At 39.6% G+C, this 16,698-nt stretch overlaps 1 protein-coding gene across 7 annotated transcripts; it reads left to right on the top strand.

The window, feature by feature from the left end:
• Window positions 1–41: 41 nt before the first annotated feature.
• On the top strand, window positions 42–16,406 carry LOC123508631 (alanyl-tRNA editing protein Aarsd1-B-like). 7 transcript variants are annotated; one of them, XM_045262466.1, is made up of 10 exons: window positions 42–370; window positions 595–723; window positions 1,225–1,402; window positions 1,781–1,977; window positions 2,667–2,863; window positions 3,999–4,105; window positions 4,349–4,506; window positions 4,855–4,949; window positions 5,122–5,287; window positions 12,571–12,704. In XM_045262466.1, the coding sequence occupies exons 1-9, from the start codon at window positions 332–334 to the stop codon at window positions 5,252–5,254; spliced, it is 1,233 nt and encodes a 410-aa protein (XP_045118401.1). In that variant the 5' UTR covers window positions 42–331; the 3' UTR covers window positions 5,255–5,287; window positions 12,571–12,704. The 7 variants fall into 7 exon arrangements, with proteins under 7 accessions (XP_045118401.1, XP_045118400.1, XP_045118402.1 ...); XM_045262465.1 differs by lacking the exon at window positions 12,571–12,704 and having other exon boundaries at window positions 43–370; window positions 5,122–5,756; XM_045262461.1 differs by lacking the exons at window positions 42–370; window positions 595–723; window positions 1,225–1,402; ... (3 more) ...; window positions 4,349–4,506; window positions 4,855–4,949 and adding exons at window positions 13,363–13,445; window positions 13,900–14,338; window positions 14,464–14,590; ... (2 more) ...; window positions 15,877–15,910; window positions 16,181–16,406 and having other exon boundaries at window positions 5,151–5,287; window positions 12,571–12,724.
• The last annotated feature ends 292 nt before the right edge of the window (window positions 16,407–16,698 follow it).

Here is a 16,698-nt window from a genome sequence, read left to right on the forward strand (position 1 = left end):
AGTGCGGCGGCGGCTTAAAGTGAGAGCAATGGACCCACCTGCCAAACCGAAAAGCTAAAACTAAATCCTTAGTGTTTAAATTTATAGGGAATTGAATCGTTAGGATTTGGTTTTATATACTCGGATTCGCAGGTGGCTCCTATGGCACCATTGTCTAAAAGTAATATCTAGATTCAAAGGATCGATAAACACTCCAATGTGTGGCCACCTAAAAGAGGCCTAGGTGGCAACTATACAGCTGCGGTGACCACGTGGATTTTTTGTTTTGGTTGACTCAATCAGCTGATAACGGCAGGAAGAAGCGGATGCCGGTGAGCCCGTGGCCTTTACAATGGTGTTTTACTGCCAACGTCACTGCTATGACACTAAGGTTTGTAGCAAGTGTTTAGGCGAAACAGCGGCTGTAGTGTGCTGGTATATGTAGATTGTGTAAAGGGTAGTGCCTGGTAAATTTGTGGTGTTACCTTGTATAATCACATGACAGTCCTCCCAAGACGCCAACTTTTACCTTTTACCCAAACAAGCCATCCTCACCTTAATACTAAAATCACAACTAAAGGAGTACTGATCACATGTCACATGTTTACCTAACAGTACACGACCAAAGTGGTTTCCTGCAAGCCCGCCAAGCTTGACATGCTGGTGGAGGGGAAGAAAAAGAAGGTAGCATGTTATGAAGTCACCTTGGAGGACACCATTCTCTTCCCTGAGGGTGGAGGACAGGTGAGCAGGCTGGCCAAGGTTGTGTATGTAAACTTTCAATCTCAATGATAAAAAGTAAGAGTGAAGACAATATTAACCCCACGTAAAGGCAACACAATCCTACTGTAGACTTAGATTAGGACACAGCAGGACAAGTAAGCAGGCTGAGACACTTTATTTTTTACTTTTTTGTGTATATGTGTTCAATAGAGGCTCAGCCCAATGGTTACAAAAAGGCCATAAAAAAAAAAAACAAGTGAAGGAGCCAATCTGCAAAGAGTAGAGATTTTTATGCCATAGCTATATATTGAAACTTTTCATCACTCTAGGGATGGGTGAGTGAAGTCAGTTTCAACAACATGAAGACACTGAAATCCTGCTGTGGCTTGATAATGAGTACAGCAGAATAAGTGAGCACTGAGCAGGCTGGGGCAGGTTATATAGGTGAACTTTCAATGTTGCTGGTGATGGGTGAGTGAAGACGGTATTAATCCACATTAAGACACTGAATTCTTACTGAAGCCTGATGACCGGGGTACAGTGGGAGGTATGGCAGTGCTGCGTGTGGTGCGTAGGGGAGGTGAGGCTGTGCACTACCTGGCCGAGGCATTGCAAGAGGGTGCCAGCGTCATACAGGAGGTGGATTGGACACGCCGCCATGACCACATGCAGCAGCACTCCGGCCAGCACCTCATTACTGGTGAGCCGTGGCTGATGGCACTAGGCGAACACTTCCCCAGCTGTGACCTTTTGATGAGAAGAGTTTTAGGAAAAGCATGTGGCATTATTTTATTCTATATATTTTTTGTCATTAATATTCACACTTGTAGAAAACTATATGTAAAGAATTTATTAAGCAAGGGTGGATAGTTTTGTTGTTAGCAGAACTATAGAAAATTCATCCAGATTAGTACAGTCATTATGGAGCTCTAAAAGATGACACAAATTTATGGATGGGAATGATAGGTGTAAATAGTTAGCAATGTATCATTCAGGAACTGCCACATGTTGGCTTGGTGACTTATTGTAGCTTCCTTTATTTTTTCATTGTAAATTTGTTTTATTGTTATCATTGTAGCGGTGGCTGATGACCTCTATGGATATGCCACTACCTCCTGGTACCTGGCTGAGGCCGTCTCTCACATTGAGCTCGACACAGACAAGGTGACTGAGGAAGAAATGGCTAAAATTGAAGACATTGCCAACCAGAAGATCCGGGAAGCAACTCCAGTCAGCATTGTGGAGTATGAAGCATCAGACCCTAAATTAAAAGAGGTATTTGCCATATTGATTTTTTTCATTGACATTCACATTAAGATTGATTAAGAAATAATGAGTATAGAAGAAGTTCATTCTTTTCATAATTTGATTATAAAGTGTCAAAATTATGGTAAAGAGTAACAGATAGGAATTATACTGCCTCGGACATTATAAGATGAAGAAAAGTCTTGGAATTTAGTGACAAGAAGGTATCAAAGACAGTAACAGACAAGAATTATACTGCTCCTTACACTACAAGATAGAAAGCCAAGGAATGAGTCAGTAACATGAATTACTCAAATCTAGATAAGACAATCACCAATAATACTAATAATACTCTTAACACTATAAAATATGAAGCTACATGAAGACATGAAATTTTGTGAATGGAAACTGTACAAAAACCATCTAAGACAGTAGTAACAAGAACAATACTGCCCTAAACACCACAAGACCTGACACATAACAACAGGAAGATATGCAAATCCACCCAAGACAAGACAAGAAAACACTACCCTAAGCACTATAAGACATGAAGGCAAGTAAACAAATAATAACAAGAACACTGTCGCCCTAAACACCACAAGACCTGACGTATAACAACAGGATGGTATGCAAATCCACCCAAGACAAGACAAGACAAGAAAACTCTACTTCAAGCACAGACAAAAAGCCAAACACAACATCCATGACCTCTTTGGCAGATTCGCACCCGAGGCCTGCCTGAGGACGTGGTGGGGCCAGTGCGAGTAGTGACCATTGAGGGTGTGGATGCCAACATGTGCTGCGGTACCCATGTAAGGAACCTGGCTGACCTGCAGGCGGTGAAGCTGCTGCACACCGAGAAGGGCAAGGGCGGCCGGACTCTTCTGTTCTTCATGGCTGGCACCAGACTCCTCAGGTATGGTTTCCTTGCATATTTAACTCTTTCACTGCTAAATGTTGTATAAACCAACCCAGTTTTTTTTTTTTTTTTTTTTTTTTTTTTTTTCTTTTTCATGGGAATTTCCGGGCTAAAAGAGACATCCTATATGAAAGCCCACCCATTAGGGAACTGTTACCTCAAATAAGGAACCCCATCCTATACTCGGACTGTGGCTAGGATTTGAACCCATGTGCTTGGAGACCCCTCTGTGCTCAAAGCATGCACGGTTTCACTGTACTATGATTATCTGTAAATCTTGAGTGTTATTGTTATATTTGTCTCTTGAATATTTTTCTAGCCTGGAAGGAGCAAAATCAACTTCATTTCTCCAATTTTTCTTCTGTCTTTTCTTGCAAACATTTTTCTTGTGATTATCTGTAGATATATTGACCATTATTATTATGTCTCATAAATATTTCTCTAACCTTGCAGATGCAAAATCAACTTTGTTTCATTCATTTTTTCTCTTTAATTGCAAACATTTTTATTATTTTTACACACTGTTCTGGGTGTTAATGAGTGACCTTAGCAGTATAAACTTCAATTGATATCACTTGCCCACTTCATTACTCTTAATCCTTAAAATTTGGGTAATATTTTCTTGCAATATAATGATTTAGCCCATTTTAACTTATAATCATAGGAAATTATTTTTAGACTAGTATTCAGAAACATTGTTTTTTCACCACCACTGTTTGCCAAGGCCACACTGATGACATGCTGAGTTCTCAAGTGTTTTTCTCCTGTAAATAAAATAGAAAATTCGTTGATCCATCACTATTACAATAAAAACATCATTGAAAACTTGTGTAGCTTCAACTAGAACATTTTTAATGTAGTGGAGGTGCAATATATTTTTAAATGGGCTTTTTTTTTATTCCAGAGTTTTGTTGTTCTTGGCCAGTTGCCCTCTTACATTAAATTGTCTTTATATGAGTGTTGATTAGGGCTTCTCTGAAAGATGTATAGATATTATAAAAATTGAATAGTCAGATGACCCAGTGATGTTTGACATAACCTGTGAAAACATATGTGTGTGTTTATGTATGTAGGCAATATAAAGATGTTAGATAAGATTTTGTTATGTATAGTGTTTTGGTGTATTTGACAGGTACTTTGGGGAGTGTGTGGGACGAGAGCGGCAGCTGAACACCCTCCTGCACTCCTGTCCTGCTGACCACATTCGCCTGGCAGAGAAGAACCAGAAAGACCTGAAAAGTAAGTCTGGTGTCTGGTGAAGCCATGAGCAGTTGAAGTCTTAGTGATCAAAGAGTCAGTGTATTGATGTCTTTATACTTTGTCATTGTTCTTGTTGATAAGCCAAATTTAGGATGACTGCATAGGATGTCAAAACAGATACAGATAAAACCATAGAATCCTTGGTACACTATGAAATTAAGATCCATGCTTCTTATTAATCTCTTAAAACTTTGAAGTATGCATACTTTTGTGTCCTTAAAGGCTGTCAGAAATCATTGAGGGAAGCCTTCAGGGACCTTGCTGTGTGTGAGGCCAGAGCCTTTCTGGTCCAGGAGCCAAGACCATCCGTCTTCTTCCACCACCGCCGGGATGGAGACAGCGACTACCTCAGTGTTATCATCAATGAGATCAATGATGAGGTGGGCAGCCATGCATCCTGTTACCTCATGCTGAATCTTATCTACCTTAGAGTTATTGGACTGCTGAAGTGACTTAATTTATGCCATGATTTATGTAATTGTAATTGTAAATGTTTAGAAGGCATAAAATATATATAAAAAAACATTTTTCAAGTCATTATGCTAGGCATGTATGATAACCCAAAAAGAACATACCTATATTGTAATTAGATACATACAGCATACCATAATTCTGAATATAATGTGTAAAATAACCACATATACTACTATAATTCATTGTACTTAATTCTCCAAGATAGTTTTTACCAAAGATTAAGAAAATTAATGATGGGTCTCTTCCAATGCCAGGGTGTCCTGAAGGTGCTGACAGCAGGGGAGGACAAGGGCCCCGGCATCCTGGTGGTTCACGGCCCCCCTGACCTGGTGGCTCAAGTGGGACCCAGGTGAGAAATATTCATCCTTTCCCTCTCTACATGTAAATAAATCATGTGTTTAGTTTAGAAACAGTAATTTTGTAGTGTGCATAGATTTCAATGAGGCAATATTTAGATAATTTAGTACTGTTTGCATTATTGTATTTTTGTTTTAGTTTTGGTCTTGTTTTTGTGTGTGTAGGGTGTGTGAAATCCTGGAGGGACGAGGCGGTGGAAAGACTCGCTTCTCAGGCAAGGTGACAAGGGTGGGCAAGCGGAAGGAAGCTGAGAAGTATGTCCTGGCAGTGCTGGATGGCTCTGTCACTGAGAGCTGATGCCACCAGTAGAACAGAGTCTATATGGAGCAGGTGATATAGATTTTGTCATTGAAGTTTTATCAGAAACGGATTTGTGGACTATTAGGTGAAAGCATATTACGTTATTTATAATTTGATTTATATATATATATATATATATATATATATATATATATATATATATATATATATATATATATATATATATATATATATATATTGCATCATCTTTGAGAAGAGAAAGCCAACTATGGTAAGGTAAAAGTATATACTATTAGATTGCATAGGTATGGAGAAAAGACAGCATTAAATTTTATAATTAGATATACATGATGTTGAATATATTAGGTCACACCCACAAGAAGACCTCTAGTCCATAAGATACTCCGTGATGTATTTTCAAAGTTGTTCTATATACAAGAAGTACAAGTGATAGGATAACAGAAGCACATTCCACACAATGCTCAGAAAGGTGGTCACTGGTCCATGGAACCAATAATTAAAAGCTATTCCTGCCACAGCAACAGTTTGCTTCAATGCCTATCTTGTTCACCTTCAATAACTATATTTCAAGCAGGATACCCATGGTAAGATACAAGGAAGCTTAAAATTCAAGTCTTGCCTGTAGTACATACTGGTGATGTATTGGATGCTAAATTATAGAGATTTGTTGATGTGAAGCCAAATGTGCATTGTCATAAAATGCATTTGTGGGTAAAAGTGCAGAATTTCAAATATCAATTTTTGTCATGCAGACTCATGGTTGTTTATGTGAATGTGGAGTTTTTACACATCGCTGTAATTTACTCTATATAATTCTATTAATTATACACTAACAAGTGACAAATTTCAGCCACACTTAAAATCAGCTTGACAAGATTATTCTTACTCACTGTGACACTTTCTATTGTTAATTTTTACACTTAATCACATTTGTTTTTTTTTTCCTCACTCACATTAACCCCTCAGTCACAATGTAGTGAGAATATAAATGACATTATTCTCTACTACTGACACACACACACACACACACACACACACACACACACACACACACACACACACACACACACACACACACACACACACACACACACACACACACACACACACACACACACACACACACACCGCGTAGTGTAGTGGTTAGCACGCTCGACTCACAATCGAGAGGCCCGGGATCAAGTCCCGGCGTGGCGAGGCAAATAGGCATGCCTTTTAATGTGTGGCCCCTGTTCACCTAGCAGTAAATAGGTACGGGATGTAACTCAAGGGGTTGTGGCCTCGCTTACCCGGTGTGTGGAGTGTGTTGTGGTCTCAGTCCTACCCGAAGATCGGTCTACGAACTCTGAGCTCGCTCCGTAATGGGGAAGACTGGCTGGGTGACCAGCAGACGACTGAGGAGGTGAATTACACACACACACACACACACACACACACACACACACACACACACACACACACACACACACACACACACACACATATTGGACAGAGAATTGATAAAGGTGACCACAAGCAATCATCTCCAAGGACATGGAAAAAAACTAATAAAAGACATCTGTTTAAATGACGTGAGAAAGTACAGTTTCCCACATCGTAGTATTGATAAGTGGAATAAACTGAGCAGTGATATCATTGATGCGGTGTACGTCAATCAGATGAAAGAGAGATATGACAGGAGTAGACAAGGAGACAGGACACAGAGAGAATAGCTCGGGCCCTGTAATACACAAATAGGTAAATACACACACACACACACACACACACACACACACACACACACACACACACACACACACACACACACACACACACACACACACACCTCTCTCTCTCTCTCTCTCTCTCTCTCTCTCTCTCTCTCTCTCTCTCTCTCTCTCTCTCTCTCTCTCTCTCTCTCTCTCTCTCTCTCTCTCTCTCTCTCTCTCTCTCTCTCTCTCTCTCTCTCTCTCTCTCTCTCTCTCTCTCTCTCTTTCCTTCCTTTAATTCTCTTAAGTTAATGTCACCCTAAGTATTTCTGCATTTCCTTACTTCAAACAACATTAAATCAAATTAACTTTCAATATACAACTTTATTTATAAATTCTCAAAGTAAATATCTTCCCACAAGTTTCTGCTTCTCTGAGTTTTCTTGAGCCTGCTACTATCATTATTACTGCTACTGCTACTATTACTATTCCTGTGATGATAATGGTGATAGGTAGAGATCTGCTCGTACTACTACTACTTCTGCTACTACTGTTATCACTCTCGAAGCAGTCTGTTTCATTCTCTCATATCAGCTAGTCAGTCAGAACTACAATATTATCAATCTCAGGCTTTGCTCTGTGATGTACTTAACCTACCCACATGCCCATTCAACAGGTAATTGCGTATATAACTGGTTCTTTTTATGCTGCTAAATTGCTAGGGTCATGTTTGCCATATTTACTCCCCTTCCCTAAATACATTTGCAGGTCATTGATTCTACCCTGACTAGCTTTGCTGATTAGAGAGAGAGAGAGAGAGAGAGAGAGAGAGAGAGAGACTGAAGTGAGGGAGTGGAGGGCTCAGTAATGTGTACAATCAAAACAGTGTCAAACCGCACCTTAAGACGCTGCCTAACTCCACCAAAGTTATGGATTGTGTGTCTAACATTTGTCAGTAGAACACAGTTGAAGATTGTATGTGATGATTTTTAAGGATGTTTTCAAGGTTCTAATGAGAGATTAACAATATTTTTTTTTATTATTAAGAGGAGAAACACTTATAGCAACCTGGCTAATCTTCTCTGTGGCCTTGGAAAACAGTCATGATGAGAAAGCATAGCATTTTTAATGGTGTTTTCAAGGTTTACTGACAAATTAACAACATTTCTCCATTTTTAACAGGAGAAACACTCTTGAGAACTGGGCTAGTCATCTCTGTGGCCCTGGAAAACAGTCATGGTGAGAGGCCAGAGCATTTCAGAATACAGCTCTTTGATAGTGATGCAGATTTTTAAGGGAGTTTTTCATGGTTCTAGTGATATGTTAGAGAGAGAGAGAGAGCCCTATGTTGAGCAGCCCACCCCAGACAACACACACACACACACACACACACACACACACACACACACACACACACACACACACACACACACACACACACAGCATAGTGTAGTGGTTACCATGCTCGACTCACAATCAAGAGGGTTCAGGATCGAGTCCTGGGAAGCAGCGAGGCAAATGGGCAAACCTCTTAATGTGTTCACCTAACAGTAAATAGGTACGGGATGTAACTCGAGGGGTTGTGGCCTCGCTTTCCTGGTGTGTGTTGTGTGTGTTGTGGTCTCAGTCCTACCCGATGATCAGTCTATGAGATCTGAGCTCGCTCTGTAATGGGGAAGACTGGCTGGGTGACCAGCAGGTGACCGTGGTAGTGAATTACACACACACACTCACACACACATTAGTGATGATAACACTGCTACTACTGCTGCTGCTTTTGCTCCTCCTCCTACTCTTACTTTTACTCTTACTCTTAATCTTACTTGTACTTGTACTCCTACTTTTACTACTACGGTACTGCACTCCTTCACACACTTCCTATTCCTCATTTTTTTCTCTTATTGCTACACTTCATGCATTTCAGGAAGAGGGCAACAACAGGAAACACTGAGAATTGAAAGAAATGTTGATAAATTGATACAATGAGGGACAGGGTTGAGGGGCAGTCTTCATCCGGGTCATAGTTGGCGCCGGGCGGCCTGAACAGGGGTTTTCGTAAACATCACCTTATTTAACACAGTAATGGGCTATTTATCTATTTTGGTGCTTAATTCTAGGTTTGCTTCATTCTCTTGAGTCAACAAACAAGGAAGTGTAGACAAACATTGATGGAATGTCCTAGGGTGGTAGGCATGGCTGAGGTGTCCCTGTGGCCCAATAATTACGATAGTAATTCGTTTAAAAAATCGCTAGAAGAAAAAAGGCACCCAGACTAGAATGCACAACATTTTAGACACAACAAATACTTTAACTAATAACCAAAATATAATGACGTTACCGACTCGATTGTTTATAAAGCAAAGTCCAACGAACCGTATCTATTTCAAACTAACGGGCGCCATAAGCACATCATAATGTCGATAAGGAAAGCACAGCCACACATCATGCTGCAGTTTCTGAAAACGATTTTTTTTTTTTTTTTTCCAGCCAAATAAAAACATTCTTAAACAAATATTTTTTTTACTTTAGTAATGTTAAAAATTTTACATTTGAAAATACAAATAGACTAAATCATCTGGAATATTATTATTTAGGTCATGTTTTTTTGTTTTTTTTTAAGTGTTATATCAAATACCAAAACAATCCTAGGCGTGTAACTAAAAAAGAAAAAAGTTATATTGTATCTAGTAACTTTAATGTTATTTTTGCGTAAAACAAAAGCATGCAGCTTGACTCGATTCTATTGCGTCTTGAAAGTTGCTTTAAACTTTGCTAATAACAAATCAGATACCAGAACATTGCCAACTCCATTAATAAAAGAGAAATATTCAGAGATATTTTCACACGGTGGGATAATTTCGCATGTGACACTGCCTTGTTTGCTTGTAGGGCTAAGGCCATTTCACACTGGAGACGAGGCACACGACGCACGAGAGTCGGGCTGGCTATGGTTGCTATGGGTATGTTCACACCGGGCACGATGCTAGGCGAGACATTCGCTGTGATGGAGGCTTGACTTAAGTTCCTGACGTGGAGGAGAAAGAAGAGATATTAATGTTATCTTTAACCTTAAATAATAAGAGGAAAAGGAATTGGGTATATCAAGCAAATGTGAAACGACTGTAATGTGGCGAATATCATCATCTTAGTTAAGAGCTAGAAATGGATGAGGGAAATTTGGACTGACTCCAGCTCAGTTCTCTGAAGTTCTGTCATTCAATGAACAAGAAACGAGGCGCCAACTACAAGACATCCATCAGTTCACGGTGAAGGACAGTGAATGAGTGAGGGAGAATTGAGGAGTCAGGTCAGTGCGGTCGAAAAAGGTCTCTTCTCTGGAGACGAAAGCACAAAGGCGGGAGCATGAGTCACCGATTCTATAGCCAGAAAAATCGCCTGCCCGGCGATCTTGGCATCGGTGCTCGCGGTGTGGCTGGCATCCAAGATGTATTAGACTAATACATCTTGCTGGCATCTGTCCCAAAGTTTTGCATCCGGTGTGAACACCCCTATTGGAAATACACTGAGGCGATATTAAGCCACGCAGCTTCGCGCCTCGTGCGTCGGTGTGAAACGGCCTATAGGGGTATTGAAGAGCACCCAGGTACACATATATATATATATATATATATATATATATATATATATATATATATATATATATATATATATATATATATATATATATGCTGCAGTCTATATATATGGGATAGGTCTGAGACCAGGCACACACACACACCGGGACAACAAGGTCACAACTCCTCGATTTACATATATATACTCACTGCTAGTGTGTGTGTGTGTCTGGCTGTGTGTGTGTGTGTGTGTGTGTGTGTGTTTACTGTTTACCTAGTAGTATTTTTCTAGCTGAGAGAGGAGCTATGCCCTTGCTGCCCCGTCTCTGTTATCCGAGAAATTATCTAACTTCATCTGAAAGTTAGGTATTGTTATCGCTTCGGTCATTTCTTTATCTAATGCATTCCAAGGTTCGACAGTTCTGTGTGGAAAACTGTATTTCTTCACGTCCCTCCTGCATGTGCCCTTCAGTTTCTTCCTGTGCCCCTTCGTGGATCACTCTTCATGCATTACCAAATCTTTTCTGTCATGCTTGTCGATTCCTTCTATTAGTCTAATGTTGCAATCATTGTGTGTGTGTGTGTGTGTGTGTGTGTAATTAACCTTGGTCGTCTGCTGGTCACCCAGCCAGTCTTCCCCATTACGGAGCGAGCTCAGACCTCATAGACCGATCTTCGGGTAGGACTGAGACCACAACACACTCCACACACCGGGAAAGCGAGGCCACAACCCCTCGAGTTACATCCCGTACCTATTTACTGCTAGGTGAACAGGGGCCACACATTAAGAGGCTTGCCCATTTGCCTCGCCGCGCCGGGGCTCGAACCCGGGCCTCTCGATTGTGAGTCGAGCGTGCTAACCACTACACTACGCGGTGTGTGTGTGTGTGTGTGTGTGTGTGTGTGTGTGGACGGTGAAGGAAGAACGAGAATCATAGGTGTTGGGAAGAAGGCTGGAAAATAGGATGTGGTGTTGGGGGGAGGGGGGGGAAGAAAGCAACCACAGGTATGCGTTAGAGGCAGCTCTAGTTAATGTCAGCTATCATGGGAAAAGGATGGCATATGTCACTTCAGAAGAATAGGTAGAAAACTGCTTCAAGTCGGTAGGCCAACAACTGCCGTCTGTACCCTTCATGTTTAGGCTAGTCAGCGATGAGAGGAAGTCATTTTCTCTCACCAGACATAAACATTCCCGGGATCCGCGGGTGGCCTCGCATTAACTAATTCTTCATCAGGTATCCATTGATTTTACCTGCCAGACTAGACCAGAGTGTGCTTTGTGCTGAGCTAGTGAACGGCTGCTGCTGAATCTTGGTGGATCCATTAGTTTATCTGTACATCCCTGCGTCTTCAGTATCTATCCTATTACAACAGCTTATATTATACGTGTGTGTGTAATTCACCTCCTCCTCGGTCGCCTGCTGGTCAATGGTCACCCAGCCAGTCTTCCCCATTGTGTTGAAGCATCTGTATGTTTGCATTCTTTATTAATGCTTTGTAATAGATCCGTCCCTCCACCTCTCAAATCTCTCAAACAACCTTGAGGGCCTGGTGGTGGGGTGTGGGGTATTATGATGGGAAAGCCAAAATTAATTATGCCAAATTTAGCCATTTGTGTAAAGTCTAAGAATAAGACGCCACATTTTGAAAACAAGGAAATTTCTATCCTAACCCAGCTTTACTTAACCAATGTATTTTGCGATCTGAGTCCCAGAATGAGTGTTTCTGCTTGAAAAAAGATAAAATAAAATAAGATAAACAACTGCTGCCATATATACTTAAAAATGTTGTTGTTTGGCACATAAACGAGAATACAAGCCATTGAACCAACCTTATGATATTTTGTTTATATGTAAGAGGGGAAATTTGGGTAATGGCAACAAAAGCAATTGAACAACAAGGCCCACTTAGATGCCAATCCACAAGCAGATCCAAGAGAGTTAACCAAAAGAATGGGATAAATGCCTTGACACTTCCTTCTTAAATTAGTTCAGGAAGATGGAAATACAAAAGCAGATAAGGAGTTCTAGAGTGTACCAGTTAACTCATGTTTTTGGCCTCTCCTCAGGGCCCCAGGATGAGTGTGCTTGCCTGTGGTCTCAACACATCAGGCCAGGTGATGAAGGCTGGGCCAGGCATCCTCTGCTGCCCATCACCTGTTGCCTTCCCCTCAGGTGTCACTGCAGCCAGCATTGCCTTCAGTCATATACTCTGGAGGACAGGTAAGTTTTTTTCTTTTATGATGAAGGGGCACTGGTCATTGCTACAAAACCTCTAAAAAAGTTCCACTGAGGTGCCAATTCAAAAAGAGATGTCAAGAGAATAATGGAAAATTTAAGGATAGCTAAGGCTGAAGTAAACATCAGCATTTCCACCCAATTAGGTTAGGTCAGGTTAGCTTTAGATTAATTCAGTTCACTGATTTCATTGATAATCCATTGATTTTGTGTATCATGATTTTAGATAACATATTTTTTACCCAGATATAAATAGTAATTGTCTCAAAATTAGTAAGTTAGGACTATTTATGTAAGTCCCTTGATGAATGATACTGTGTTATTAAAAATTACTAGAAGAAGGTTCTGTCTGTCTCTTTACATCTGTATCTATTTCTCCATCTATCAGTCTTCTTGTCTGTTTATTCTCCAATGAGTTGATATTGTTATGTGTAGTAATAGTAACAGGAGGAGGAGGCTGTCTTTATCTGTGTATTTGTACCCATCTGTCCTTGTCCATTAATGCATCTGTCTGTCTGCCTGTCTCTGAATTCTCCAATGGGTGCACATATTGGTCTGTTTTCTAATGTGTGTAATGGTGTCCAGGCATTACATTGTGTATTTTTATTGTATACACTTTCCAGACGCAGGGTGGCAATGGACAGGGTATGACAGTGGAGGCTCTCAGGGTTCTCGGGCAAGAGGTGTGATAAAGTCAAGTTGGAAGGTAAGAAACTGTTACTTATTTTGTCATTATATGGATGCTTATCATTTGTTGCTATCTTAGTGTAGACTGACAGTGGTGTAAGAGTCTGGATCTGGGAGAGAATTTAGTTTTATCATAGTTTATTGAAAATACTATAATGAAAGATTACTTGTCCTAAATGAATTTATGAAATCAGTAAAGCATGTACCAGAATCAATGGAAACTTCATCTTATAGTATATTAAGAGTCTGACAATTTGATGTCTATATTCTTCATATACATTTTCATGAGATATTGAAAGCATTATGTTATTATATTTATGTTGAATCCAATCAGAAACAAACACTTTATTAATCAAACACTTGCATTGATGAGGTCTGGTGCTGTCACATGTAGTGGAAAATAATGATACAAGCCATGGTGTACTTTGCTATGTGGCAGGTTTCCCCAACATTATAGGCATGCATCTTTACAGGTGTGTGTTTGTGAAAATCGTATTGCTGCGATAAATGATGATGGGTCTGTGTTGGTGTGGGAGAACCAATGGAGAACTTTACACTTCCAGAAGAGAGACACAGGCAGTGAAACACTTGGCAAAAGTTTATCACAGGATATTGACAGTACAAATTATAAAAGGAAGGAAAGTACAAATGTAGATACCAGTATGAAATTTCACTTAGAACAAAGAGAATATGAAAGTACTAAAAGAAAAGATGTGGAAAAGAGCTCTCATGACACAGTGCCTTATAATCATATTACTGAAACACAGACTATGAATAAAAGGTGTAAGCTTGAGACTTGTACAAAGAAGGAAGACGAGAGGCATGTTTCTAATCATTCATGTCCAGCGATGACAAAGATTACCTTTGCTAAGGTTGCTGTTGAAGATAACTCGCTCTTGGCAGTAGATACAGGTAAAAAACAAAGTGTAAAATGTATCATAAGTAAAAATGCTATAACTTTTGTATTTAGGATTTGTTCAGTAAGAAAATGGAAATACAAGGACTTGAAGTGTTTATTTTTCTGTGATTATAACTAGCTGGAGTGATGTACTGCGGCAGTGTTCCCGTGCCTTTGAGGGTGAAGATGAAGGAGGTGGCCGTGGGGAAGGAGCACAGCATGGCTCTTACAGCAGCTGGGGACATTATAACCTGGGGAAGTGGAATGTAAGTTACCATAGTTTATGTACATACATCTCTTCACTATTAATCCTTTAAAGTTTATTCTTCAGCACACCAATATATAAATCAAGGATAGAGTATTTGTATTCACTGGAATTTTAAGTATTCATAGTGATATTCTAATACACAGCATTTCTATGTACCATTTCCCTGATGCAAATGTTCTGAGTATTGAATCAGTACCCTTTCACTTAGTAGTGTGCATGTTGTGTTCACTTCCTTTTGTCTTCTGTGTTAGTGCTGATTCTGGTTGGTTTGCAGGCGAGGGCAACTTGGTATTGGTGAACTGTGTCAGGCAGAAATGCCAGTACCTGTGGAGAGTCTGCAGGGGGTTCCTATCACCACTATTGCCTGTGGAGCCTGGCACTGTACAGGTGAGAGTTAACACGTCTCCCTTTGTACTGTAGAGGATAGGAGCATCTATGGGAGATGTAACTGTTGCTCCATTATAATGATCCACTGCCTTATAACAGGAAATCAGGACATTAAACTAAATATTGATGATTATTTTTACTTCTTAAGATCTTACTCTGATCATATTCTTTAAAGTTATCATCAACAAAATATGTTAAGTTTTATTCCTGGTATCATTAGTAGTAGTAGTAGTAGTAGTATCCTTGCTCTATATGTAATAAGTAGGGCTTGAAATGGGTGAATTAATGTTATGTGTTACTGTTGCAGCTCTGAGTGAGACAGGTGACCTGTATGTGTGGGGCTGGAATGAGAGTGGACAGCTTGGGTATCCTTATAATTGCGAGGGCAGCCAGTCTCTCTTCCTCTTCTTTGAGCACGCTTGTCAATGTCCAGAGAGGAAACATGTGGAAGGGGAACCATTGCAAGAGGAAAACAAGGGCACTGAGGAAGGCCAGGGAGTGCAGACTGAAGTAAGAAGTAAAGGAATGCAGGACAAGAGAATAAATCCTAAAAGAAGGAAAGAAGTCATCAATGTTCAAGCATCTCCTGTATTGCTGGACTTTTGGACTGAAGATGTGAACATAACTAATGTTCGGTGTGGGGACCGACACACTCTGTACATGCTAGGTGAGTGGTCCTGTTCTACCAGGTATTCCACATTGATGTTACATATCATTAAGTATATTCTAAGTAAATAGATAGTTTGTTTGCTCCATGCTTGTATTCTGTATTTCTTTAAACTGATAAATGATTTTCACCCTAAATAAAGACATCTTCTTATAACCAGCAAGCAAGTCGATGTTAAGTGTAACCAATCTACAGCACCTAATCTAGAAAATTTTTTGGATACTTTGCAGATGACGGCAGTGTTTGGTCAGCAGGAATGAATAGGTAAGGATAACATTTGCTTATAGTTTACAGAATCAACAAACCTTGAGAAATTATTATTATTATTTTTTTTTTTTTTTTTTTTTTTTTTTTTTGCCCAAGACCACTGAGTCTTATCTGGGAAAAAATACATATATATCAATATATATGACAATTTGGCTCAGAGTGTTAGATTCCAGGATTGGTATATGTATCAGTTTATTTACTCAAATATCAATGTATTTATTTGTGCGTGTCTCAGTCTGATGTGTTGCCTGGGGGGTTGTGTTGCAGGTATGGGCAGCTGGGCCTGGGTCATGTGCGTGCTGTGAAGGAGCCATGCAGAGTGTTCAGGCATGGCATCAGTGACATGTGTGCTGGGGGCTGGAACTCAATCTTCTTCACCACCAGTGATCTGCCGGCCTCCTAGCGGGAGTTGGGGCAAGAACACGCAGTTGCACTTTAACTGAGTGTTTTTTTTTTTTTTTCTTTCTTTTCTTTTTCTTTTTTTCCAGATGGCATTACGTATATTGCTTTTCTTTTGTCAAATCTAAATTACACAAAAATAAATTTTATTGAGATTTTGTAGTTACTAGTTTCTATGCCTTTTATGTATTTTGTATTGTGTTATTTACTGGTTTTATCCATCTTTCTCCTTATCTATCTATCTATCTATCTATTTCTCTATCTATCTATCTTATCTATCTATCTATCTGTCTATATATATATATATATATATATATATATATATATATATATATATATATATATATATATATATATATATATATATATATATATATATATATATA

Source organism: Portunus trituberculatus, chromosome 25 (assembly GCF_017591435.1).
Source record: "Portunus trituberculatus isolate SZX2019 chromosome 25, ASM1759143v1, whole genome shotgun sequence".
Taxonomy (NCBI): Eukaryota; Metazoa; Arthropoda; class Malacostraca; order Decapoda; family Portunidae; genus Portunus; species Portunus trituberculatus.